The sequence below is a fragment of the Cornus florida genome, unplaced genomic scaffold (assembly GCF_030987335.1).
Source record: "Cornus florida cultivar Cherokee Brave unplaced genomic scaffold, ASM3098733v1 CherokeeBrave_3.0.0_Hap2_Chr06, whole genome shotgun sequence".
NCBI lineage: Eukaryota > Viridiplantae > Streptophyta > Magnoliopsida > Cornales > Cornaceae > Cornus > Cornus florida.
The window spans coordinates 9,287,960-9,315,346 of NW_026775576.1; the positions used below are offsets into that span (position 1 = coordinate 9,287,960).

General features: G+C 38.2%; 2 protein-coding genes across 3 annotated transcripts in view; one reads left to right on the forward strand and one right to left on the reverse strand.

Annotated features, from left to right (window-relative positions):
- Positions 1-9,767, reverse strand: part of LOC132311091 (uncharacterized) — a 29,332-nt gene extending 19,565 nt beyond the window's left edge. Inside the window, exons 1-8 of one of the 2 annotated variants that reach the window (XM_059808818.1) lie at positions 9,252-9,765; positions 8,584-8,705; positions 8,332-8,492; positions 3,300-3,417; positions 2,500-2,534; positions 1,958-2,033; positions 1,836-1,866; positions 912-1,204 (exon numbers count right to left, since the gene is read on the reverse strand). In XM_059808818.1, the coding sequence (XP_059664801.1) occupies positions 912-1,204; positions 1,836-1,866; positions 1,958-2,033; positions 2,500-2,534; positions 3,300-3,417; positions 8,332-8,492; positions 8,584-8,705; positions 9,252-9,426 (1,011 nt within the window). In that variant the 5' untranslated portion in view covers positions 9,427-9,765. Of the gene's footprint in view, positions 1-911; positions 1,205-1,835; positions 1,867-1,957; positions 2,034-2,499; positions 2,535-3,299; positions 3,418-8,331; positions 8,493-8,583; positions 8,706-9,251 lie in introns of both variants that reach the window. The other variant, XM_059808819.1, reaches the window with a different exon arrangement.
- Positions 9,768-12,525: 2,758 nt separating this feature from the next.
- LOC132313815 (uncharacterized) lies at positions 12,526-13,146 on the forward strand. Its single transcript, XM_059812758.1, has one exon. The coding sequence runs from the start codon at positions 12,526-12,528 to the stop codon at positions 13,144-13,146; it is 621 nt and encodes a 206-aa protein (XP_059668741.1).
- Positions 13,147-27,387: the final 14,241 nt, after the last annotated feature.

Sequence of the window (27,387 nt, forward strand, 5' to 3'; positions counted from 1 at the left end):
AACACTAGAGACGCTGATAAAAATTTTTTACTTGGAATCCAGTAGCTAAAAATTAAGAGAGATTAATCTAAAGAACATTGTTCAAAATAAGAAAGGGGAAAAAAAAAAAAAAAAAAAAGAAGAAGAAAGAATAGAAAAAAAGAAAAATGAAAAGAAAAACGATATAATGTGCCGTAATAAATGCCAGGTATAGCAGATGCTCTCACCAAAGACCAACTCTCTAGCTACAAAAAGTCAAAAACTGCTCCCACACTAAATTATGCATCCTCTCTTTTACTTGTTGGAATCTTTACTTCTATTAAATAATGAAGTCCCATAACTGTGTGAATAGTTATTCGATATTCGTGTATATTACATGTATCTTATTTTAATTATTGATGACAGAATCTATAAAAATATTATCTAAATCAATTTTTTTTTTCCATAGAAATAGTTGGAGTGTTCAAACAATAATTTTAAGACGAGTTACGTTTTTTAAAATGACTTATATAATTCAATTATACTTAATTTGCAGTCAGGCCTTAAACCATTCCTTGGCTTCATAAGTAAAGGGATTTGGCAGAACTAAGGAATGGCTATCCACAGATTCTTTGTGAATCCATAAGATTTTTGTTCTTCCATTTCTTTGCTCTGAATCGTTCTTTAAATTTTCAGTTGACATTTTTCAGTTTTTTCTCCTATTGATCGCCTCAATGATGCATTCCAATATAGGGCTAAAGCACTGAAGTGTTTGGTGTACCTACTACTACAAAATCTTTATTAAGGTTATCCCACATCCAAGGAGGGCCACCAATTGAATAATCCAAACTGTGTCCAGAACTAATAAAACACGATAAAGGAAACTGAAACAGCGGTCACTATATTGCATCAAGTTATAAAAAATATTACATTATTCCAAACATCCACTTTACCTTAGCACTTCTATTGGAACCTGAACTTTTTGGAGGGGCCATTTCAATTGGAGAAGACGATGAATGACATGACTCTGAGGTAACATACATAAGTGAAGTGACAGAGGTTGGTAGACCTGAAGATATAGCATTTGAGCATGGAAAGTCATTTGAAGTGTGCCTTTCTTGGCATTGATCATCCACTTTGACAATGGAAGGAGCGGGATTGTCACGAATTGCACCATTCGGCAATAGATTGGGTGTTATCTTTCCACAATCCCCAACAGCATTTAACTGTATAAGGCGTGCATCAACTGCATGTAAAAGGATTAGAAAATTACAATCTAATAGCAGCATTTAGTTGCATAAAGCAGGCTACCACTCCGTGTAAGGGACTAAAAACTCATAATCCAATATAAAATTTAGTTGAGCAGGTGAGGCATCCCATCTACATGTAAAAATTAGAAAAATCATGAATTGCATAAAGCAGAAATCCACGACAAGACATCAAGATTAATTTACTAACGGCATGCGGGTAGTTATTCATCACCTCCAAAGATTACCATAATCTAGGAAAACCATATGGGAATTTATTTTACATAATATCCACTCAATTGGATAATGCATCCACTGAACTCCATCCATTTTATAGTACAAAATGATAGTCATTGTACAGGGAAAAGGATCGAAAAGATGGCTCATGACTGGGTCAGTTCTTATAGGAAATATCAGAAGCAGAGAAAAACAGTGGCAGTTCATTACTGTGCACTATTGGTACTGGTATGCTACTGCCAAACATGCTAATAGTCCAAAAGACATGGTTTTGTTAGGCATTTTCTACTAGGAATTCTGAACGTTCAAAAATGTAGACAAGCAAGCATTTATATCAGAGGTTTATCAAGATCATTTTAAACCATCAAGAAGTACGACGAATATTGAACTCACAACTTGAACTTGAGCCTTGAGCTTCTTGTGTCTGCAGAAAAAAAGTAACATGCATGATGTTAATAAAACCAATCATTTACTATGTGGACTAATAATTCAGCGTATTGTTTATTTTAACATACAGTTTCTTCTTTTTGTAATTCAGACGTCTGTTCATAATCACCATGTTTTCCTTGTGACCTGCCGCCTCCAACCTGTCTGTCAGAAACAATTGACAGGAATTTGGGAATAAACTAGTGACTTTATAATTATATCAAACAAAAGAAAAAAAGATCTATACATCGAAGTGGGAACACAAAAGAATATTTACATGAACATAATTAAAAGGGCAAAAGTGCCAGCATCAGACAGAGAGCAGTGTCTGAGATGACTAATAGCCATAGGAAACAGATATGCAAGGTAATTATTGATAGACACACAATTGCCAACGTCCAGCAGAAGATGACATGTTTATCATGGAAAATCAGAAAGGGAGGATATATGTATATATGGTGTGAACTGATGCCAAAATTGATAGTAGAAGTCTATCCAACATGTGTGCACTCTTGGTGCGTATATAGTGGCAGAAATGGCATGAAAACCAAGATATAGTGGGTATTGGCTAAATATCAACTCATGAGAATAAAAATAAAATAAAATAATGAAAAAGAAAGATTTGTACTACCTCTCATTTAGTGGAGCACGGGAAGCTCCTCCCTTCTGCATTTGGAAAAAAAAATGACAAAAAATGAGAAAAACAACTCATATAAGTTACAAAATGTCACATCATACATACAGGCTAAAATGGCACACATCTACAGAGTCACTCATGCGCTTAGGCACGCACACACAAGCATAAATACACATGCACAAGCATGCATATATTTCATGTAATACATTCTCTGAGACAAAGGGCAACCACAAAGTTTGCCATTAATCAGGTTGAAACCAAATCAGAGAAGATATTTCCATGCACCAACCGCAACAAGCTGACAACTAACCTATTTCCCTTATTAGATGATCACACTCAACCTTCGCCCCATAAAAATAGGTAATCCCATCAGTTAGCACATCATGGGCCCAACAAATTCATACCAGGGGCATGTATACCACACATTAATGCACATGAATATTTTAGCAATGTGACCCTCCAATATAAAGGTGCGCCGCCAATTTAAGTCATTTAATTGGTGAATGACCATTAAATTAATATATTAGCCATATTGGAAGATGCAGGATCTTTCTTGGACAACCTCAAATAAAAGAACAACAGGCAAAAGATTAAACTTTTCCTTCATGGCTACAAGCAATCTACCGAACTATCTTTTGTCCAGAGGCCCCCTACAGGCTCACTCGTCGAGAATAAATCAAACTAATGAGATGCCATTCCTCTAATATGAATAGGCCCTACTTCAAATCTGGCCACATATACTTAACTTCAAAGGTTAAAAATAATAATTCTTTCATAAAGTAGAAAATATTCACCTTTGCTAATTGTATGCCGTCTGAATTTCTCTTTTCAACTTCTGGAGCATTGCCTAAATGACGAACCGTTGTTAGTGCAAAACCACGAGGTTCCTCAGTCTCAATTTGGACCAAACTCCTGCTTTGGCAAAAGAAAATAAGAACATAATTCTATCCAAAACAATAACCCCTCTGTCCCAATTTGTTTTGCCCATCTTTCCTATTTAATTTATCCAATAACAGTTGGCCTTTTAAAAATATATATATTAATTCTTTTACATTATCCAAATTATTCTTCTGGAGGATTTTAAAAACTTCCCCACCAAAAAATGTGAATCTCTAGATTTTGCAGGGTAATTTTGGAAAATCATTCCCCACTTGAGTGGGGATGCATAAATGTTTGTCTCCTTGAAAATATGATACTCTTGAAGAGGACAACAGATTTGGGATGGAGGGAGACTTGAAGATATATAACAGCATAACACAACATAAAGAACAGATGTTTATTATATCATAGGATCTGTCCTTTATATTTAAGGGCTATAAAACACACTATAGAGAACAGAAACATAATAACTATGCAACAATTCACATGCATATAAATATACTAAGCCAAAAAGATGAAACTAGGTGATAACATAGGTTAGGAATGAATCATTGACTCCACCAAAATCCAATCAAATATCATCTGTGGCATAACAATACATGAGTGAAATTATGCAGCTGCAGAAGACAAGTAAAGTGCAAAAAAGCAGAAACTTTCTAGAAAAATACAACAGTGCATTTTATTCCCTTCAGCAATCAATTACCATTTTCATTAACAATTCGTCCATACCAAAAAAATTATAATTTGAATTCCAACAACAAGATTATTTCTTGTACTACCACTGCATTGTTTAAATACCCTATTATGATTCCCCTTTTTCCCTACCCCAAAACTAAAAATTTGCAGAACCTCCACAAACTACTAATAATATGTCATAATACACTTTAACAAAAGCACAATGTCCTGTTTACTTTAAAACTTTCAGCATCAATAACAATTTAGGCTAAAGTATAGTTGCAATGACAACTATTCCTCAAACCATGGTCACGAGCTAAGAGTTCGATGAAATGGCTAATTGCCTTAAACAAAAGTAAAGCAACATACATAGAATGTCCTACAAACAAGACCAACTTAAGAAAAAATAAAAAGGAAGTGAAGGACAGATTCCAATCATATATTTATTATTAACTTTTTATGATGAAGGAAAAATTATATAGAAAATAGACAATTTTCCAAACAGGTTAAACAATAAGATGAATTACATGATACTCCCCTTCTCGCTACTACATTGCCTCCAGAAGCCCCGCTAAGATTAGCACAACCTCTATAAAAATTGTCAATAAAAGGGAAGCAATGAAAAATTGTCAACTTGTTGACATCCTTGATCTATTTAATATCCTTGTCAATTTGTCAACCTCCAGAAGTCCCACTGAAAATCTTTCTGCTGCTTCAAATATCCTTGATCTATTTATTATTTTCATGCATTATCCTATTATTTCTTGCGATCTTGATAGTATAGTGGGCCAGTTTCGGTCCTTGTGGTTTTTGTTTTTAGAATGTGCTCCCCTCCTGAGCGCCTTTTAATGAACTTTTATTTATCAAAAAATATATATTATATTTTGCAATCAAACCCCTTAAAAATATGAAACTCGCCCAAAGAAGATCGTACGAGATTGCTTTCATAGATTCACAGTGTTTGTTACAGAACTCAAAAGAAACTCCAATGACCCTTGTGGTACCTATATAACACAGTTCTTGAACTTATTTTAGATGGCGAAACAGAAGAAACAGGTTTAAACATGTTTTTAAATAATGGCACCTGTATAGGATTTCTTTTGAAATTGAATGTTAGCCAGAAGACTTCTATCAGGATTAAGTTTCCTCTTGTACTCGTCAGACAAGAATAAGCAAAAACTGTGGATGCAGCCAATAAGATGGCATTGGCAGAATAAGCACACAAAAAAAGTGGATACGATAAGATGGCATTGGCAACAAAGACATTCGGGTCTTCTTTAAGTTAAATTGTCACATAAGGGAAGGAGGATTCATAGATATAAACATTATAAACAGTTTGATTCAAATTTCCTACCAAGGGAATAAAACAATTCAATAAAAACTAAAAAATAAAAAGAAAGAAAGACAATCTGGCATGGAAACTGTTCATTAATATCCCAAAAAATGAGGTTCAATTAAATATAGGAGAAGAATGTGAACGGTGAGGCGCAAAACTATTCAGTAATACTAACAATGATTGCAGACTAACAAGAGAATAGTAGCGGGAGGCTAGGTTTGAAGTTACAAATGGTTGTCTAGATGATTATTAATCAAGCCATTTATGAAATCAAAAGGGAAAAACATATATCACATTTAAGAACTAAAGATCCAATAAACGGGAAACTGGTGGCCAAATTTGGAAGGATCCAATATATAAGAAATGAAATCTTGTGAAAAAAAATTTAAAAAGAAAAGGCCAAATGCCATAATAGCATAGTAAAGAAGTGATGGCTTAGTGGCATGACATCTAAATGAGAGGAGGTGTTATAGTTTGACTCTTACCACTGTCAATCGATAAAAGAATACAGTGGAAAAAAATGAAATGTTCTTAGGGTACTTTGATAAATCCACCGAAAATAGTACTTATCAAAAAAATAAATAAATAAATCCACCGAAAATAGAACTCCAAAAGTACTGCCTCTTAGGAGTGCATGCCACTGCGATATAAGTACTAGATGTCCAAATCCTGGGTTAATAGTTAATACATGTTTGTGTGAAATGACTGAAAATAAAATTCAAAAGGATATCTTTGGTGTTAGGATGGAAGGCTTCAATATGTTGGGCTTTTTAAGAAAAAATGGGCAGTTAAGTCACTTCAAAATTAAGAGTTATCTTGCCTTATTGCTGCAATTAAGTTCTTTTTCCCCAATCCGCATGAAATATTTCATCTTCTCCACTAGTTGGGAAGATCTTCCAAATGCATTCTAAATGCCCTGTTGCTGCAATTATGTTCTTTTTCCCCAATCAGCATGACATATTTTATCTTCTCCACTAGTTGGGAAGATCTTCCAAATGCATTCTAAATGACTTTCCAAGAACCATGTGAAGAAGATCTATCCCACTCCAACGCCTAGGGTAACAAAAACAATCAAGTTCGATTCGAATTTCAGAACATTAAGGTTACAGCTGATAATGTTCCAGCTGATTGTTTCATTGAAAGTGTATTTATGGCCAGTGGATTTTTCCTGTTTCAGTGGTCCTGCAAGCTTCATATTTCAAATGAAAATGCTTCTTTTTGTTTTTTTGGTATCAGTTCTTTTTTCTATATTTTTTCATTTCCTTTTTAGGGTGGGGCAAAATATGACTTAAAAAGAAGAGATTGAAAGAGAAAAAAAAAACAGTTTTTTTATAGAAGTAAAGATTGTATTAAGAGCGTTCAAAAGGGGAACGCATCCCTCAAAAGAACCCAAAAGATCAACAAACTCCTCTATGGATTTACAATTTCTCCCTAAAACCCAACAAAAAAGGGTGCTAATTATGGAGAACTTCAACGACCCAATAGGATTCTCCTTTCCTTCAAAAGATGTCCTATTTCTCTCATGCCATATACACCACCAAACGCACAAAGGCATAACCCTCCAGAAATCACGGACTTGAACCCCCCACTGTACAACCTCTCCAAGCCTCGATCAAACCTATGGAAGACCTGGGCATAACCCACAGAAACCCGAACAAACCCAGAAGCAAAATCCAGCAATCAAGCTAAATAGTTATTTGGCCAAATTCAAACATTAGATGCTACAGAATGTATGGAAACTCTCTCTGTTAGCATATTAAGCTTCTCTTAAATTTAATTGATTTACCGCTAACAGTGAGAAATCAGAACAGGCCACAGTTCCAAGTTCAAAGGTTCAACACAGCCATATCTATCAAGAGAGAGGGATCCAACCATGTCTACAGTAGCGGGAAAGCGACACTACAATTCATTATCCAATACATAAAAATATATGGCCAATGTATAAGGCTAATTTATATTCCAAAAGGGAGATTAAGCATACTAATCAAAAAAAAAAAAAAGGGGGAGATCAAGTATGAATGCTTTTGATAGTCCAATTCAGTACTGATGATACTATCATTGTATAATCTTGGTACCGATACTGATTAACTGATACCTATGCCACAATAGCAAAATAGAAGAACATACATTGGGTATTTAATTTAATTGTATATGGAAAATAGTAATATTCTTATTGCAAGAGAAAAAATAATATTAATGTGATAGTTGAAATTCCTTTGAGAGAATTAAAAATCACATTTTCATAAAAATTTAGAATTGCTACTCCACTCAACTTAACAGAATCTTAACTCCAATTACTCGGATGGACAAATCCACTTCTCTCAGGATTGATGCTCATAGGGTGTAACCATATGGTTTAGTATGATATGTTCCCCATCCACATACCTGATACCACAACCCTCTTCCTTCCTCCAGGCTTGGCACCAACTCAGTAAAAGATGAAACTCCAAGTACAATAAAATTTTAATTCCGAAACACTAAAGAATTCAGTCCAACAAATAACTGATGAAACATAACCTTTTTTTGTGGGAAATTAGAAAATAATGGTTTAGACATTACTTGCAGGCACTCAAATAATAGTTTCAGATATTTAACATCTGAATCTTATGTGACAACTTGACAGCCAAATGCTATAATAACATTAGAGAACTTGGTATCTTAATTCCAAACCAGTGAATTTGCAGCAAAATAAAAGGTTCTAAAATTATATTGTTGAATTTGTTGGAACATGTGTTTTTTCCCGGTATGGTAGAACCTGTGTTTTCTTATGGCCAAATTAATAAGCCCTTACTTGATCTTTGTACATGTTATTTCTTTTCTTTTTTCGTTTTGTACCATTGCCTTTCAGTTAATACCAAGCCATGTGATCTATGCTGAGTCTGACAAATACAGAGAATTAATGCTTAAAATAACGGAAAGTTTTATGAAAGCATTACCTTGTTTGATTAATTTGCTTTAAGTACAGATTAGACTCCCTATGCTTTCTCATCTTGGCTTTGCTCTCTGCACATTCAGTGGAAGAAACAGCACCGGCTATATCCTCTACATCATCCCCAGTGAAATTGCCAACGATACCATCTGATGAAAGCAGAACTTCCTACATACAAACCAAAAACATATCTACATGTCATCCAACACAACATCGTAGTGGTTACTAAACCCAAGGATGAAGAAAAATAGTAACATACCTTGGCAACCACTTGGACAAGATCTTCTGATAAGACTACAAGTGTTTCTATTAGACCCCCATTCGCCACATTAGCATCACAATTACACTTTTTAGTCATCCTTGCTCTCTTCAATACAATACCTAAATCAAACATATATCAATGTGGTAAATCTCAATTAACACTCTTAATTTGGATGAGGTACACTAGCATCAAGGAATAAAAAGTGAAAAGGACTTCAATAAACCCATTTATATCCTTATTTTGGTAGATGAGGAGACTAAGAAAAACCAAAAAAAAAAATTATAAATTATATACTACTTGTTTCCAGCAAATGAAAACTCACCTCAACTAAACCAGATGGCCTAGTTGAGTGTATGTTTTTGCTTTCTAAAAGCCCCCAATTAACTGACAAATGTAAGAATGAAACAATTCAAATTGAATATGGTTTCACATATTTATAAGCAACCAAACAAAGCGTTGAAGATAAAGATGTACAATTATATTGGACGAATCCAGATCAGAACCCAAACTGATCCAATCCAGTATGAGCAAAATCATTAGAGTCTCTACAAGAAAATCAATAATCGGATACAATTTCATGTGATCAATAAAACCCAGAAAGGGATTCAGAAAATCCAATAGATTCACATAAAAATGGCCATCAAATCAAAGCTAATACAAAGTACCATAGTTTTTCTCTAGACAGGCTGTGTGGAATATTCCAGAATAAATCGAACCATCCTTGACGTGAACATCGACTGGGAGGCCAACGATACACATGGTAGAGAAAATTAGGGCGTCGCTCAGTGAAACCGAGACCGCACTTTCTTCCTCCAACAACTCTCTGTTTCTGCAACCCATTTCTTCTTCTTCTTCTTCTTCTTCTTCTTCTCCTCCTTCTCCCACTGTTATGCAGCACCGCCTCTTCTTCTCTCTACTTTCTCTCTCCACTCTCTTCTTCTTCTCTCTCTCTATATTATATATATATTGGCCTTCTTACTCTTGCGAGCTTTGGGGACTCGAATAGCCGGTTGCAGAAGAGAGATCTGAAATGTACTTTTCTTTCTGTTTTGTTTTTTTCTTCTCTTTTCTTTTTTGTAGCCAGCGAGGGAATATAAGGTAAAATACAACCGTGTTCTTTTGAACCTTTTTCTGCAAAATTTTAATTTTGCTCTGGTATCCCAAATTTTTCAATATTCCCTGTTTTAATTTTGCTCTGGTATCCCAAATTTTTCAATATTCGCCTTTAATTTTGCTCTGGTATCCCAAATTTTTCAATATTCCCTGTTTGCCCTCATATCTATAATATTGTCTTCAAATGGGATGAATTATTACCATGAATAACTGTGATGAGAGATTGGAGTTGAAGACCGTCTTTGCTGACAAGGGTAATTTATTAGTAGATAAATAGAAAAAATCCTGTTTTTACACCATTAGTTCGGTCATGAGTTTGAGTAACCAGACCAGTTGAATCAAGTCTCACACGTTCTGAGGTAAGCTTTGCCTCTACAAACGTTTGTACTTAATTCAAATTTTGAAATTATCTCACCGTCGTTGGATTGGTCTAAGATTTTAAAATTCTTGATCAAGTCCACAAATGTGAGTTTTATAATAAACACGTAACAAAATTTATAGATTCCAACATTTTATAGAAAGTGAGGATGCAGTAAATGGAATTGGCCGGTTATAGCTCACTAGCATGGGATCGGGTCGAACAATTGAAGTATGGCCTATGCAAAAGCGCCCCGGAATGGGCCGAACTTGGAGGATCCACTGAGGAAGATCAAGCCCATTGGAAAATCAGGCCCAAAAGGAAGAAAACCCTTGAATATAGGCCCAATATAATCAGGGAGTGAGAATATTTGTAATGGTCTATAAATAGACGATTACGAGTGGATAAGAGGGGGATTTTTGATTCTATTGAAGTGTACGAATTCTAGAGAGAGAAAGAAAAATGAATTTCTTGTATCTTCAATTGGCGCCGTCTGTGGGAACGACGAAGAAAATCGATTTGAGCCTGATCAGTACCATGTTAGTTCAATCAAGTTTGTGAGTACACAGTTTGATTTCTGAAAGTTGAATCCAGATCAGTGAGATTGTAGTTTGTTCAGAGAGAATTCTTGCTTATTGTGGATTCTGAGGCATTTGCTTCGGAATGACACAACTGTGATTTGCTCAATTGCAGTGTGAGTTCAAAGCTAGAAAAGTTCAAATCTAGCAAACGGTGACCACGATTCGGTGAAGTTGAGCCCAGATCTAACGAAATTTGCATCAGTGACGCTCAGATCTGTTTCGGAGTTCGTAATTCATGCTTTTGCTTCGATCTGGAATCATAATAGGGGGTGAGAACTCCAATACGGTAGAGAACGTCCAGCAGGTAAAACTTAATGAGTTGATAAGCATGATCGAAGCTCTTCGGAGAGAAAATGCGGATCTAAGGACTGAAATGCAGCGTCAAGAAGCTCCAGTAATTCTGCAACCACTCCCGATAGGAGAAGAAGGTGCACGTACCGATGCGGCACATCACGGCGAGGAGGTCGGAAACAATCTGATAGATCCTCACCGCGAGGAAATCCGGCGAGACGGTTTGCCGCCAAAACTTCGTCGTATTGATGATCGTGAAGGATCGACTCACGTGGATCCACGGCGTGAGCAGATTAGGCGAAACGAAGCAATGACTTTTGATCCACATCAAGAAACGCTCAGCCGAGGTGAAGCGATAGAGTTGGATCGTCACAAAGCTATGCCTCCATAGCGTAGAGACTTTGTTGAGGACAGATCATTCGATCTGACTTATCAGCCTTCCATGACGACGTTCGGCTATCACGGCTCAGAGAGGAGGTCTGTAGACCAGAGAGCAACCGCGGGGTTCCAGAGAGAAAATGAAGCACTCCGTTCAGCAGCTCGAACGGTTGATTCACCGTTCACCTATGAGATTCTGAATGCTCCGAGTCCGAGGAAATTTTCCATGCCCGTTTTCATTTTGTTCGACGGAATGACCGATCCGATCGATCATGTATATCACATCCAGTTGAAAATGGCTCTGAACACTGAGAATGACTCTTTGATGTGCAAGTGCTTTCCTACGAGTCTAGCTGGACCAGCCCTAAATTGGTTCAAGAACCTGCCGAGGGGCTCAGTGGATAGTTTCCGAAGCTTGTGTGATCGGTTCATAAGCCAATATTATGGAAACAAACGTCCAGCGAAGGATATTTCGAGCCTATTCACAATGAAGCAGCATGCTGATGAGCGTCTCCAGGCTTTCCTAACCAGGTTTTACCTTACCAAGAGCATGGTTATTGAATGTCACCCTTCAACGGCAGTTCAAGCATTTATACTGGCCATGACCCGTGGCACCCCATTCCACATAAGCTTGGTGGTGAACACGCCGAAAACTATGGATAAACTTAATGAAAGAGCCAATGGATTTGTGCGCTTGGAAGAAGAATAGGTGGCAAAGGCTCGGAAGACATTCGTCATATCCACGGAAGAAAAGACCAAAGCAAATATCAAGCAAAAGCAGGTTCAGCCGCAGCGCTCCTCGTGGAAATCTGAGAAAAGGCCCAGAGAGAAAGAGCTGGTTACTCCATTAAAAGTTACCTTAGCAAGACTGTACCAAGAAAATAAAGATAAGTTCCGACCTCCTTTACCAATCAGACAACCCCTCGAACAGAGGGATCAGTCTAAGCACTGTGCATTTCATTCTGACTTTGGCCATCAGACTAACGAATGCAGGAACCTAAGGAGACAGGTAGAGATGCTGATAGCCAGAGGGGAGTTCGCAAGTTATATTCAAGGCCCAGCGGTGGAACAGAATCGACTAATGGAGCACGTGAAGAGGAATCAGAAGTCGAATTCTCATAACACGCAACCAGTTCGAATAATCAATGCAATTCACGGTCGGTCAGAGCCTGCTGAAAAGTCAGATGAACTGCTTCAACACGCCTTCGCCAAGCATAGATGAAGAGAAGGATAGGCAATGTAAACACTCTACACCAACAGAGCGCATCAACGCAGATAAAGTTTGACGGAACAGATCTATTACATGTTCAGATCCCTCATGAGGACCCGTTGGTCGTAAGTTTGACAGTAGCCAAATGCTCGGTGCCCAGAGTTCTGATTGATCCTGGAAGTAATGCGAACATTATGCCAAGGGACACATTTGATCGGCTCGAGATCAAACGGGATCGGCTGCAACCCACCGGGAATCCTCTACTAGGGTTTGATGGAAAGCGAGTAGAGCCCGTCGGTACGGTGGAGGTAGCGGTACATGCTACCGAGAGAGTTCTGATGGAAACCTTTGTGGTTGTTGAAATTCATCCCTCTTACAATCTTCTGATAGGCAGAGGGTGGATCCACAGAGTTCAAGGTGTTCTTTCCACTCTACATCAGGTAATGAGATGCCTGGGGCCAGACGGGACCAAAGTGATTGACATTCATGGGGACCAGGTTGCAGCTAAAAAATGTTATTCAGTAACGCTGAAACACGCCAGAAAGGGAAAGCTCTCATTCGTTCAGCAAGTCCGATATAACAATTTCAAGAGCCTCCCTCCAAGCAGAATGGGGGGGAGGAGCCAGTGAACTTGACTGAAGAACCCCTGTTTGATGTGCAGATCGATCAGTTCCGACCAGAACGAACAATCAGAGTAGGGGAACGACTCGCTGAAGAGGAGAAGTAGGAGTTAGTTAGTTTTTTGTCTCAAAACACAGATGTGTTTGCATGGAGTCACCTAGACATGCCAGGGATCGATCCTTCTGTATCTTGTCACTCCTTGAACGTTAATCCCAATGCAAAACCTGTAAAGCAGAAATAGCGACGGTTTGCTCCCGAGCGCAACCGGATCATTGCCGAGGAGGTTGACAAGCTGCTTGATGCGGGGTTTGTAAGAGAAGTATACTACCCTGACTGGTTATCAAATATTGTCGTTGTGCAGAAGAAAAATGGGAAATGGCGAGTGTGCATTGATTTCACCAATTTAAACAAAGCCTGTACGAAGGATAGCTTCCCGCTACCAAAGATTGATCAAATGGTGGATGCAACTACTGGATATGAACGTTTGACCTTTTTAGATGCTTATTCAGGTTATAATCAGATCCCTATGGACCCTGCTGATGAAGAAAAAACTTCTTTCGTTACCGAACGCGGGACGTATTACTACAAAGTCATGCCATTCGGACTGAAGAACGCCGGAGCAACTTACCAAAGACTTATTAGCAAAATTTTTAAGGGACAAATAGGGAAGACAGCGGAAGCTTACATTGATGACATGGTGGTAAAAAGTAAGAAGAAAGTTGACCATGTGAAACATCTACGAGACATATTTGATGTTTGAAGCAATATGGAATGAAGCTCAATCCAACCAAGTGCTCATTTGGTGTGAGTTCTGGCCAATTCCTGGGGCACATGGTTAATCTCAGAGGCATCGAGGCAAGCCCTGCCCAAGCAGAAGCTCTGACTAAGAATGCCGAGTGATAAGCGCCGAATACTGTATATTCAAGCGCCCTAAATTGCATTAGTTAAGTCCGTTGTTTGTTTAATTAAGTAGATTATCTTCATTTGTGTGTATGTATATATTTTCAGGTCCATTTTCCAAAAAAGGAGCAAAATCAAGGCTTTGTGGAGTTTTGGCCATCAAAAGGCACAAGGCCGAATTTCTGGCAGCAGTGGATCCTGAACTTTTCTCGCCATTTTGACCTTGAAAACTTGGGAACTGGACTTCCCTCATAACATGAAAGATTTAGAGCTCTGAATCAGCTTTCCAAATCTTCAAAAATTTTGTCATTCGGAGCTCGGAGCAGAGAGTTATGGCCTTGTTACCAGAGGCTCACAGAACTGCCTGGCAGCAATGAAATTCTGCCTTGATCTTCATTTTCGACCAACCAGACTTGAGAATTGGATCTCCACCAAAACATGAAATATTTAGACCTCTGAATTAGCTTTCTAAATCTTCAAACGGTTCATCATTTGGAGCTCGTAGTAGAGAGTTATGGCCATTTAACCAAAGTAGGTCTGGGCGGAGCAAGTGAAGCATGGAGCTTTTTACACTAAATTCGAGTGCTCGAGGCCTTGCTTAGAGTGCTCGAATTTTGGGCAGAATGCCCTTCGGAAATGGCTCATTTCAGCCCACTTGCACCTTGGTTTCTTCATTTTGCTTTCCTCTTTAATGAAGTGGTTGGAGATGTTGGTTGGTGGCCTTTTGGTGGTAGATAAGAGGGATATGAGCCACACAATATCAAAGGGCTTGAATTTTTGCAAGATAAAGGAGAGAGAAGAGAGCAAGAAGGAGGAGTTCTTGAAGCTTCAAGGAGGGTGCACGAAAATGGAGATGAGGATCAAGCTTCTTCTTCAATCTAGGGCCACCATGGGTAACTAAACCCTCTTCTAGGGAGGTGATGAAGCCCTCTCTAGTAAGCATGTTCTAGCCTTAGTTTATTTTGGGGAAAATGATGTATATATGTGATTATTTCACAATCTAGAGTTACACTTGATGTAATGAACCTAATTTCTTATAAATGATTATGATGAATGTATTATCTTGTCTTAGATCATATTTTCTCATGATTGTATGCCTTGCATTTCTATAGTGACATTGGAAATGAGATTGTGAAATGGGTTTCTTGGCATGTTGTATGAGAATCTTGATATTCCATAGCTTAGGACCCTTCTTTGATGGACTATTCTTGACTCTTGACTACATGTGCTCCTATCATGTGATTAAAGGCTTAATAATCTCTAACTTAGTAAGCATGTCCAAGGCTACACACTAGTTTAGGTAGTTCAAACATGTGCATCTTGATAGGTTATACTTGCCAATGATTTCATGAATTTCTTGAAGGAATGTAGCAATTTTGGTTGTAGCATTCCATAGTCACATATTTATGTTGTTTCCCCAATTTAGCTCTAATCTAGCATGTGTTTAGGGATGGAGCGGATTCATTTCCTTAGGCTTCTCTACTCGTATTATATCTCTTTACTTCCTAGCACATTACTATTTTATGTATTCTAAGTTCTAAGTTTAAGTGACAAACAAACAAAACCCTCTATAAACCCCTTATCATTCTAAGAACAATTCTAGACACTTAGGTTGCCATAGACTAGCGCAGTCCCAGTGGTTCGACTTACCCGACCAATAGCCCTATTTTACAATGATTCGTGCTATTGCGAAGGTTGATGTTTAGTTGATCAACCGATCACCGAGCCGACGACAGTCAAAGAAGTGCAAACACTTACGGGACGGATCGCTGCACTGAGCTGGTTCATTTCCAAATTGTCAGATCGCTGCAAAACATTTTTTTGACACAATACGAAGCCACAGCAGGCAAGTTTGGGGAGATAAACAGTGCCTAGCGTTAACTGCTCTGAAAAAGTATATGCAGAACCTTCCGGTCCTGTCAGCTCCAGAACCGAGCGAAAAGCTATTTTTATATCTCGGAGTATCCAGCATCGCGACAAGTGGTGTTTTGATCCGCTATGCAGAAGGGAAGCAATATCCAGTGTTCTACGTTAGCAAGACAATGACTGAGGCCGAAAGACGTTATTCAAAGGCAAAGCGGGTGATACTTTCGCTAGTGCATGTGAAAAGAAAGTTCATGCATTATTTTGAATCCCATCCTATCATCGTTCTAACCACTTTCCCTATCAGAATAATCATGCACAAACCAGATCTCTCAGGAAGAATGACAAAGTGGGCCATAGAGTTAAGCTCATTTGATATCACATACGAACCCAGAACAGCAGTCAAAGGGCAAGCGGTGGCAGATTTTTTACTAGAATGCGATTCAGAGGACATAGAGGAAGACCTTCGTGGTTGCTTATGGAAACTCTTCGTCGATGGATCCTCAAATCAAATGGGTGCAGGCATTGGGATCAAACTGCAGACGCCAGAAAGTACATCCTTAAGTCAAGCGCTTCGGCTTGAATTCGGAGCCACGAACAATGAGGCAGAGTATAAAGCATTGCTGGCAGGAATTAAGCTTGCCAAGGAGCTAAAGGTCAGGAATTTGACTGTTTTTAGTGACTCGCAGTTAATCGTTCGGCAGGTGAATGGCGAGTATGAAACCAAGGATGAAACGATGGAAGCATATCATTCTGCTGTTATGCGGGAGGCCAAAAACTTTGAAAAAATTAAATTCATTCAAATTCTGAGGGAGCATAACGAGGATGCCAATCGGCTAGCATGTAGTGCCTCGGGTTCGGGAGAAACATTGGCAAGGGTGATTCCAGTAGGAATATTAAACCAGTCATCCATTTTCGAAGAACCTTCGGGCTCAGATCCTTGGCAAGTGAATGTTATTCCATATGAGCCAAGCTGGATTGATCCGATCATAACTTACATCCGGGATGGTACTCTGCCTGAGCAAAGAGATGAAGTTAAGAAAATCAAAGTGAATGCTGCGAAGTACGCCGTAGTGCATAACCAGTTGTACAGAAGATCTTTTTCCGGACTGTACTTAAAGTGCATCACCCCCACAGAGGCTCGGCAGATACTACGAGCTATTCATGAAGGTGTATGTGGAAACCACTCAGGGGGGAGATCTTTAGAGCACAAAGCAATGACGCAAGGGTACTTCTGGACGAACATGTCGCGAGGTGCGGAAGAATTGTCCAGAAGGTGCGATAAGTGCCAAAGGTTCGGACCACTGATTCACCAACCACCTGAGGACTTGCACGTAATGGCCACACCATGGCCTTTCGCACAGTGGGGGATGGATGTGGTTGGTCCTCTACCAACTGCAAGAGCTCAAAACAAGTATGTGCTATTGGCTACAGATTACTTTACTAAGTGGGTAGAAGCAGAGCCATACCTGAACGTTACTCAAACTCATGTGAGACGATTCATTTGGAGTAATATTATTTGCCGGTTTGGTGTTCCGAGGTCAATCGTCATGGATAATGGGACCAACCTTGACAGTAAGCAAGTAAGAGGGTTGTTGGAGGAATATGGAATTAATCAAAAGCTGGCGGCAGTAAGTCACCCACAGGCCAATGGACAGGCGGAAATCACAAATAGAACAATCTTTGCTTGTATCAAGAAGAAGCTAAAAGAAAAAAAAGGGAAATGGTTAGATGAACTGCCAAATGTCCTATGGGCTTATAGAACGACCCTAAGGCGACCGACCGGAGAAAGCCCATTCACCATGGCGTATGGTACCGAGGCAGTTATACCGGTCGAGCACTTGGTTCCGACTGTTCGAAGCTTGGCATGGAACCGAGAGCATAATGACAGTATGTTGAGGTTTAACCTCGATTTGTTGGAGGAAAAAAGAGATGCAGTGGCGGTAAGGCTCGCATCCTACCAGCAGACGCTTGCGAATAGCCATAACAAAAAAGTAAAGCACAGAGACTTTAGACCAGGTGATCTGGTTCTGAAAAAGAAGGTGGGTATAGTCAAAAAGATGATGCCACCATGGGAAGGTCCATACAGAATTGCAGAAGCCATAGGAAAGGGGGCATATACCTTAGAGACCATGGCCGGAAGGCTGGTTAACAAGCCTTGGAATGCTACTTCTCTGAAGAGGTATTATCAATAAAAAGTTGAATTTCAATATTGAATTTTGTTCATTGTCAATTGAATAGAGGCGAATGTACAAGTTTCTGAGATTTATAAAAATAATATTCCTCTTTAAGAGGTTGAGTAAGTAAAAATGGCAAAGCCAAGTGGCAAGTGGCACTCTAGCCGAGCACCAGGCACCTAAGCAAAGTAAGTGGCAGCTGGCACTATGAGCCAAACGCCAAATACTTGTTAAGAAATAAAAGGCCAAGTGGCAAGTGGCACTCTAGCCGAGCGCCAGGCACCTAAGCAAAGTAAGTGGCAGCTGGCACTATGAGCCGAACGCCAAACACTTGCTAAGAAATAAAAGGCCAAGTGGCAAGTGGCATTCTAGCCGAGCGTCAGGCACCTAAGCAAAGTAAGTGGCAGCTGGCACTATTAGCCGAACGCCAAAAACTTGCCAAAAGAAGTAAAAGAATGAAAGTGGCAAGTGGCGTTCTACCCGAGCGCCAACCACTCAGCAAAATAAGTGGCAGCTGGTATTATGAGCCGAACGCCAAAAAATTAGCTAAAAGCCAACCACTGACATATAAGGAAGAACCAGATCAGATCGTTGAGAAAGAGTTTGATCAGAAGTTGGCCATCTCATTAATAATAAAGTTTAAAGAGTTACAAAAACGATGAGGTATACAGATGGCAAAAATACAAAAGAAGGAAAGTCAATACATCAAAAAAGTTCTAACTAAGAAGCGTTTGCCTCGTCAGCCTCTTAATGGTGCTGGACGGTCTCCTCATTATTGTTGGTATTACCATCCTCACGAGGAGGAGAGTAGAGGTGAATGACAGAATCGTTCTGTTGAGTCCTACCCTCAATAGCGTTGGGAGAATCATTCTGCTGAGGGTTATCTTCAGCAGTAGTAACAGATGGAGCCACGGTGGACAGAGGAAGAATGTCCAAAGTCAGAGCAGCAGAAGGAGTAGGAGTGATTCGGGAAGAGGCAATCTCTTGGCACTCATCAAATATGCCCTCAGCAGTGGTGGAGTCTGGATCAGCAAAAATACCCGGAGGGTCAATCTCCAGTTCCTTGTCAATATCATCAGGGGTAGAACCAGTCTGACCCTCATCCGGAACACGATCGGCATAACCCTCTCGAAACCCCTGAGTATATCTGAGGGCCCCAACACTAGAAAACTGAGCATGCAGAGCTAGCATACCACCAATTACCCTACTAATGGTGTCGAGTAAAGCATTGCGCTCGTCCAAAGCCCTTTTCTCAAAGGCCATCCGAGCGGATTGCTCATCACTCAGAAGGCGTAGCAGTTCTTCCTTTTTAGCCTTAAGGGATTCCCGCTAAGTATGCCAGACGCTCTTTTCGAGCTGCAATGCATTCCTCTTATCCTGAAGAGAGTCGGTCTCCTTCCTCAGCGAGTCCCTCTCCTTTTCAACCTTACCAAGCTGAACCATCAACCCGGTCTTCTGAGCAGCCAAAGCATCGTTCTCCTTGTTCACTACATTAAAGCTGTCAGAGAGCGCACGAACCTTGGCGTTCACAAGCTCAACCTGCTTCTGCATAGCCATCATCTCGTACAGGGTCTGTAGAGATATATAGGATAACTGGTTAAGCCGAGCAGATGGTTAGAAGAAATTAAGTGTAAAGACTGTATAAAGACTTATTGACTAAGAGGTAGAAGTTACCTCCATGGCAGATAAGGGAAATCGGCTGAACATTTCCCTCTAAGACAAACCCTTGGCTACCTCAATGTCCTTGGGAGTCCACATGCTCCTGTAGTACGCCATAGCGGTCTGACCATCCTTGAATATGGTCTCGTTCGGTTTTACAGACGATCCGTCTGTTTGAATGAAGCGAGGGTTCCATGGTGCCGTTCCTGAAGCGAAGGCATGCCCATAAGGGGTAGGGGGCCTAGTCTGAGGAGGCCTTGCTAGAGATATCACATTCGGCCCAGAGGGCCTTACCCTCTGTGACGAAAGAACATCATCGACGCTAAGGGCACTATCAGGCTGGTGCCTTTTTCCTCTTGCCTTTTCCCGTGCGGAAGCAGTAGTAGAGCCGGGAGGATTACTGACAGAGGGGGTCATGTTCGGACTGGCGGTCGTTGTGTTGGCGACCGGGTCAGTAGCCGTCTCGGTTGGATCGGTAGAAGGAGTGGTATCAGAAAGGTAGCAAGGAAGATGCTGAAGCTGGTGAAGAATTTGATGTAGGGGTGATAACAGGCCTAGGGGCAGTTTTCTTCCTGCCGAAGGAAGGGATCTGGAGTTGACTCATTGTCTTGCCGAGGGCTGAAAGAGCGAGGAGGTTGTCTGAAGTGAGGAGGTTCAAGCAGGAGGGAACGTTGGTCAGAACGTACTGCTTCAGGTAGTTATCCCTATCCCTGCACACACTGTAGCTCAAATCATCACAAGGAATGCCTAAGGAACGGCACAAGAAAGTATAAAAACAGGGAATGCAAATCTCGCAAGGACAGTCACTCTTATGGGTTTTGTATTTCTTGTAAGAAGAGATATAACACTCTCCAAAAGCGCTCGGAATAGGAAAATCCTCCACAGCTGGAGGGAACCAGGCTCCCCTAACCCCAATTATATTTTTCCTCCAACCCTTCTTGGATTTGATTTTATCTGTACAGATAGACCTCTTCTCAATAGGGAAAAAGTGGTAAAACGGTTCATCAGTTCTGATCTTGCTAACCTTGTAACAGAGGAGAAGATCTATGAGGTCCAGATTTAGACCTCTGTCACGGATCAGAAGTAGCATAACAGACAAAATCCTAAGGAAATTTGGGTTTACTTGCAAAGGGGAAAGTTTTAGTTTGTTAAAAACATAGCAAAAGAAGGGGTGCAAAGGGAACCTAAGGAGATTAAGATGAAGGAGTGAAAACAGAACCTCGCCGGGAAGAAGGCCAGCACCGGTTCTAATATTCACCTCTCTGGGGTAATTTCTAATTTGTACATCGTCAGGGAGGTGAAGTTTCATGCGAAGAACATCTAGATCTACAGTCATGGTGAGAATGAATGAAGATTTTAAGGAAGAGAGAGAGGTCTTCCAAAAGAAAAATGCAAATGAAACTAACCTCAGAAAGTGAGAACGGCAAAAAGTACTGCAAGGTCGCTGGAAGGAGGATCTTCTGCAAGAAATCGCCGGAGAAGATTCAAACAACAGAAAGTGAGATGGAGACGGTAAAGAGAATCGATGGAACATCTATGAGGCTTATAAAAATAAGGTGGGCCTGAGGGCCGAGGAGTCAGGAAAGCGAGGAGTTTTTTTAATCTCTAAACGCCGACCCCCAAATCTAACCGTCCATTCTCCCACGCGATCTTCTCGAGCCGTCAGGTTATGATTAGCAGCCTCTAATAATTACCCCCTAATCAATAGGGAGTAAATATGGGGGCAGTTGAGGATGCAGTAAGTGACATGGGCCGGTTATAGCTCGCTGGCATGGGATCGGGTCGAACAATTGAAGTATGGTCCATGCAAAAGTGCCCCGGAATGGGCCGAACTTGGAGGATCCACTGAGGAAGATCAAGCCCATTGGAAAATCAGGCCCAAAAGGAAGAAAACCCTTGAATATAGGCCCAATGTAATTAGGTAGTGAGAATATTTAGACCATTACGGGTGGATAAGAGGGGGATTTTTTATTCTATTTAAGTGTAAGAATTCTAGAGAGAGAAAAAAGAATGAATTTCTTGCATCTTCAGAAAGTTTAATAAATTAAATTTAAATTTATTTCTAAATAAAGAGAGACAAGTATCTCATACCTTTGAAATTTTAAAGATTTCAGCTTTTTATAAAAATTTTGATAAATCAAATTTAAATTTATTTATAAATAAAGAGAGACAAGTATCTCATATTTTTTAAAGTTTAAAACAATTATTTGAAGCTTCCATAACGCTTTGTTTGAAACCAAATACTTCTGGGACTTGAAATTAGAATTGAAAAAAAACTTGGATTGTAAATAATATGGAATTCTATTGTATTTGTTAAATAAAATGGGATTTGTAAAAGGGTATTTGAAAAGAAATAAATTTTGTATAATTTTAGGATGAGACACCGTTTTAGTTATGTCAAATTCCTTCAATTTTTTCAAGATTTGTTTAGGTTATTATATTTTTCATGAAATTCCGTCAAATCCCAATTCTTTTAAAATCTCACACATTCCAAACACCTAAAATCTATTTCAAATCCAATTCTAGTAAAATCCTCCCATTCTAAACAAAGCAAAATACCTCAACCTTTAGCATATAAATACATATTATTACCCAAATATTGACGGAAAAAAACTAGGTAAATTAGGTCTACTGCGAGAAACTATGGAACTTTTTAATTATTACTATTATGATTTTGTGCAACTGCTATTCAAGAAAGAGGAAGTATGCAAAAACAATAATAAATAGGAATAGAGACGAAGAAAATGTAAGCTCCCTTAATGTCCACGTTCTCATCCCAAGATGCCCTCTTAGGCTATGTTTGGTGCGGTGGGTTTGAAGGGAGAAAATAACATTAGTTATGAGGGAAAGGGAAAGGGAAAGGAAGGATGTTTGATTGATTAATGAATGAAAAAGAAAGGGAAGGATAATAATCATGTTTGGAAAAAGAAAGGAAAAAAAAAAAAAAAAGAGAATTATTTTAATAAATTTACTATTATGCCCTTTTATATTTTAAAAAATAAATTTATATATATATATATATATATATATATATATATATATATATTTGTCTCCTATATAAAGGCCCATGGATTGGCAACCAGAAAAGGAAAATTTTTTTTAGGGCAAATCATTTCAGCCTCCATCTCTATTCTCGTTCTCAACTTTGAATTTGCCCTCTCTCTCTTTCTCTGCAACTGCAAACTACTACAAGAATCAAAAGTTCAAAACCCATATATTTCAGTTTATATATTTGTCTGCAAGAATCAAAAGTTTAAAACACATATCGGCATCATTTCAGATTGTTCAAAAAATCAAAACCCATATCGATCTTTCAGTTTCCATCACCTGTTGTTCCAATTCGGGTTTGCCGTTCGTAAGCTTTAGCTGCTGGCCCTCTTTCTCTCAACTCTCAAGCTTGCCCCCCTCTCTCTCTACAACTGCTACCTTGTTTTTTTTTTTTTTTTTTTTTAAATCAACTAATCAGGGTCTGTAATTCTTGTTTTGCAAATTAAATTCACGTGTAATCAAGGGCTAATTTGGCATCAAAAATCACACACCAAGCCTCTCATTCCATTTTTTTCCATTTCCTCCCATTTTTGGGAGGTTAAGAAATTTATGTTTAAGCTTTGTGTTAACCTTCCAAAACCTTCCCTTTCTTTCCAACCATTTAAGCCAAATATAAATTTTTAATCACCCTCTATCCCCTTTCCTTTCCTTTCCTCCCTTTTCCATTGCACCAAACTGACCCTTAAGAATGTCCTAAATTTACTCTTTAGATTCTTCTTGTTGGTCAATAACAAAATATATGCATACTCTTCTCCAAGGTGAAGAGTCAACATTTACAAGTTATATTACAAGCTCCCTTGCAATTTTGCATCACTTGGTCACTTGAGCTATGTTTGGTACGGTGGAAATGAAAAGACAGGATAACATTAGTTATGAGAAGAAAGAGAAGGGAAGGGATGGGAAGGGAAGGATATTTTTAACCCCTATCGTGTTTGGTTGATTAATGAAAGAAAAGAAAGTGAAGGATAATTTTAAACCCCTATCATGTTTGGTTGATTAATGAAAGAAAAGAAATGAAAGAATAATAATCATATTTGGTAAAAGAAAAGAAAGGAAAGTATTTTAATAAATTTACTATTATACCTTTTTATATTCTAATAGTTGCCTTCCTTCCATTTGTAGATATGTTTGGTCTTCCATCGTGAACACCTGTAAAAAGAATATAGGAAACTAAGTTTTCACTAAATTTAGGGACTTGTGATTTCATTACTCAGTAAAGGTTTTAGGGTTTAGGGTAATTCAGAAGGAAACATTCCCAAATTTTATTTAACAATTATTTCTAAGTTTTAGCAGTTGTTTAGTGAATGAAAATTCTAATAAGTTATCAATAAAAGAAGCCATTTATTGAATGAATATCCTTTTCCATTGTTCTTCTAAAAGAAGCATATAGAACTCAAGTTCAATTTATGTATATATTTTTTTATTTTATAATAAAAAGGGATAGAGACGGAAAAGTGTAAAACCAAACCTTCTATACAAGTATGTGAAAAAGGTTTAGATATCTGGGGAGCAGACACGTACAGGAGCAATCCATCCATTGGATCAAAAACAAGAAGAGGGGCACCAAGTGATTGTAAACCAATTTCATTTGATGGTGCGTACCTCCCTTTGCTCTTGGAATTACAGCAGCCCTGCAACCAAAAATCAAAAATCAAAGGAATAAGGATTATGCTAACCAATCAAAGTAGTATTTAGAATCATTTCATTTGCAATTTGATCACAGTCAACAAAATAAAACTACAATGATAGCATATATCTTTACATTTCAAAATTAATCAAGGAGGGGCACTCTGTTGTTCCAAAGTACAAACTTCCGATAAGTTCTGCAATTTGAATTTAATTTTGAAATTCTATTAGAAATGGCTACACCTTTTCACAATCTCTGTTCGTGTTTCATCAGTAAAACCCCCTCAACATGTCTTAAAAAAACATGTGCACATATATAACAGGAAAATTTATGTGATTGTAAAGTGAGTGTGGTCTGTATAGCTCTTAACTTTACAACTTTTAGCCTATATAGGTGCATTCAAACCCAAAATTCCCACAAGCTAGGCAGTCAGAACAATCTAATTATTGGGAAAGAAAAAAACCAAAAAACAAACAAACAAACAAAAAAGAGGATACATTTAGCCAATTTTTTTTTTTTTAATTAATCAGCAAACAAGGATTTTTGCATAAACTGAAAATTGAAAAGTGCATGAGATGTGTTTCAAGGCTTGCACATCAAATATGGCACAAGTTATTCAAGCAAAACAACTTGACTCTAAAGGCCCCTGCCTTGATTATCCAGTGCATTAAATATTTCTGTATAATATTCTCTAAGGCACATACTGTAACTCCCTTGATAATATTCTCCAAGGCACATGTTGTAATTCGAAGCATAGTTTCCTATTTCGCTCTGGTTTGATAGTCCACTAACACAACCCCAATTTCAATGGAAAAAACCTACTACGGAACCAACAAAAGAAACCCCAATAAACACAAACATCACCTGCTAAATAGAATCAAAAGACCAAAAGTATAATCATTATAAAATTCCATAACCAAAAGAGTAGACAATAATAATTACATCATAGTCAAGTTCCCAGATTTACATCATTGTACCCAATACATAATTTTTCTATAATATAGCATCACAAGTTTCACCCAAAAAAAGGAATTCATAGCATTCCCAAAGTAAATTATCATAAGTGTTTCTTAAAAAAGTAACCCATACCCAACAAAAAGAAAGACTACCCATCATCAAGCAGCATCATGATAAACTATACATTATTTTCTCCAAAATATTCTTACACCTTACAACTGGAACACCAAGGAATTGCCTCGTTTGATTACAATGGTTAGCGAGATAAAAGTAAGCATCATCAATTAAAAATGGCTCAAGTCCAATTGATTCCAGCTCATTATAGATTTCCTCCTCCGAATGCACCTTATGATTATATTTTCTATAAAAAGCATTTCCCTATTTTATTGATTCTGCAACAGAGGAAATTGCATTTGTTATTTCTTGGGTATCATCAGAGACACCACGTGAAGTCCGTTTCCTCGTTCCTTTTGCACTTGAAGGTATATTAGAAGGTGCCTTAGGAGACATTGTCCTTTCAATCTCATCAGCCACATGCTCAGCATTCTCCAAAGTCACCTCATTTTTTGCTACTAGCTAATCAATACCATCAATGCTTCCCATTAACTCGTCATTGGTTAAGCTAGCCCATTGAAAATGTTTCTCCTTAGTAGTTGAAGCCTCATCACCAGTCACTCTATCTTTTGTAAACAACTCTAGCAACTTACCATAGTTGTTAATAGGTGTAGTTCTCTATTTATCCGCTTGCGGTTTTGCCTATTACAAGCATATAAAAAAAAAATATTTTTAAAAATATAGTTTATCATAGTTACTAATCGGTAAAGGTTGCAAATAGAAATATACCATTATCAAGCCTCACTTTTTAAGGTCAAGTTGCACTTTAGCCATAAATTCATAATATTGGAATTAGAAATGTTTTTTATGCGTGTGCTTGTGTCATTCTAATCACAGGTATGATTATTTTACTATCAAGATTAAGTTTACATGCCATTTCTTTGCGCTCATTATAATAATTGCAGCTCAATTGCTACCACCAAAATGCATAGTTGCAAGAAGTGAAAACTTCAGTTACTTTTCTATACTTGACTGCTAAAGTGAAATGAAGTGATACCCGAAAATCCAAGTTAAATTTAAAAGAGTTAGTATGCAGATGACAATACTTCTATACATGTGATGTTAAGTGGAATCTTCAACAAGAATGCCAAAAATGATTAATTACTTCAGTTATGTTAAGTGGAACCTTTAAAATATTATAAATATATAAGTAAATCATTCTTTAGGAGATGAGGGAGAAGAGGTAGAATCATTGATAATGACCATGGCCAGAGAAACTATGAGTGGAAAAAATATTCTTCAAACAAAAGACATTTCAAATTTTGTCCCTATCACATTTTCACTACACAATTACTTTTCCACTCAAATTCACTACACAAATAACATTATACAACTGAGAAATACTCTTACGTTTTAATTTTAAGGCCTAATTATGTAATCTCATTATTTTTTTTGAAAAAAATTATTTCAGGGACATGCCCTCATTTGGCCTAAGGTATGTCATGTTCCTAAACTATAGGGCGCAATTTATAAGGTTAAAACGAAAAATGGAATAGTAGTGCTTAACTTAAGAAAATTCAATTTTTTATCAAAACGAGGCAAACTAAAATTATTTAGAAACTAGACTTAGAGTAAAATGTGAGTGAACTACTTTCGGATGCTGGAAAAACACCAATGAAAATAGTTTTTGGAAAGAAGAAAAGGCTCTCACAGCTTGTGTTGAAATGAGTAACCCGAAAACTGACCCGTTATCGAGTCCGAAATGCGAAAGCAAGAAAAGAAATGAGTATGTAGAGATAGACATTACCTCTAAGACAACAAAGTGGTCTTCTAAGAAGTCACTAGACTCAATTTGAAGATGAATGCGGAAGCTAAGGTTGAAAAGAGTCAAAAACAAGAATAGGGGTAAAATGGTCATTCTACTCAAAGAGAGAGAAAATTTTACTCCCAACAAGTCAAATGAG

Coding starts and splice junctions, on each gene's coding strand:
- LOC132313815 (XM_059812758.1), top strand. CDS start 12,526: ATGAAGAGAAGGATAGGCAATGTAAACACTCTACACCAACAGAGCGCA.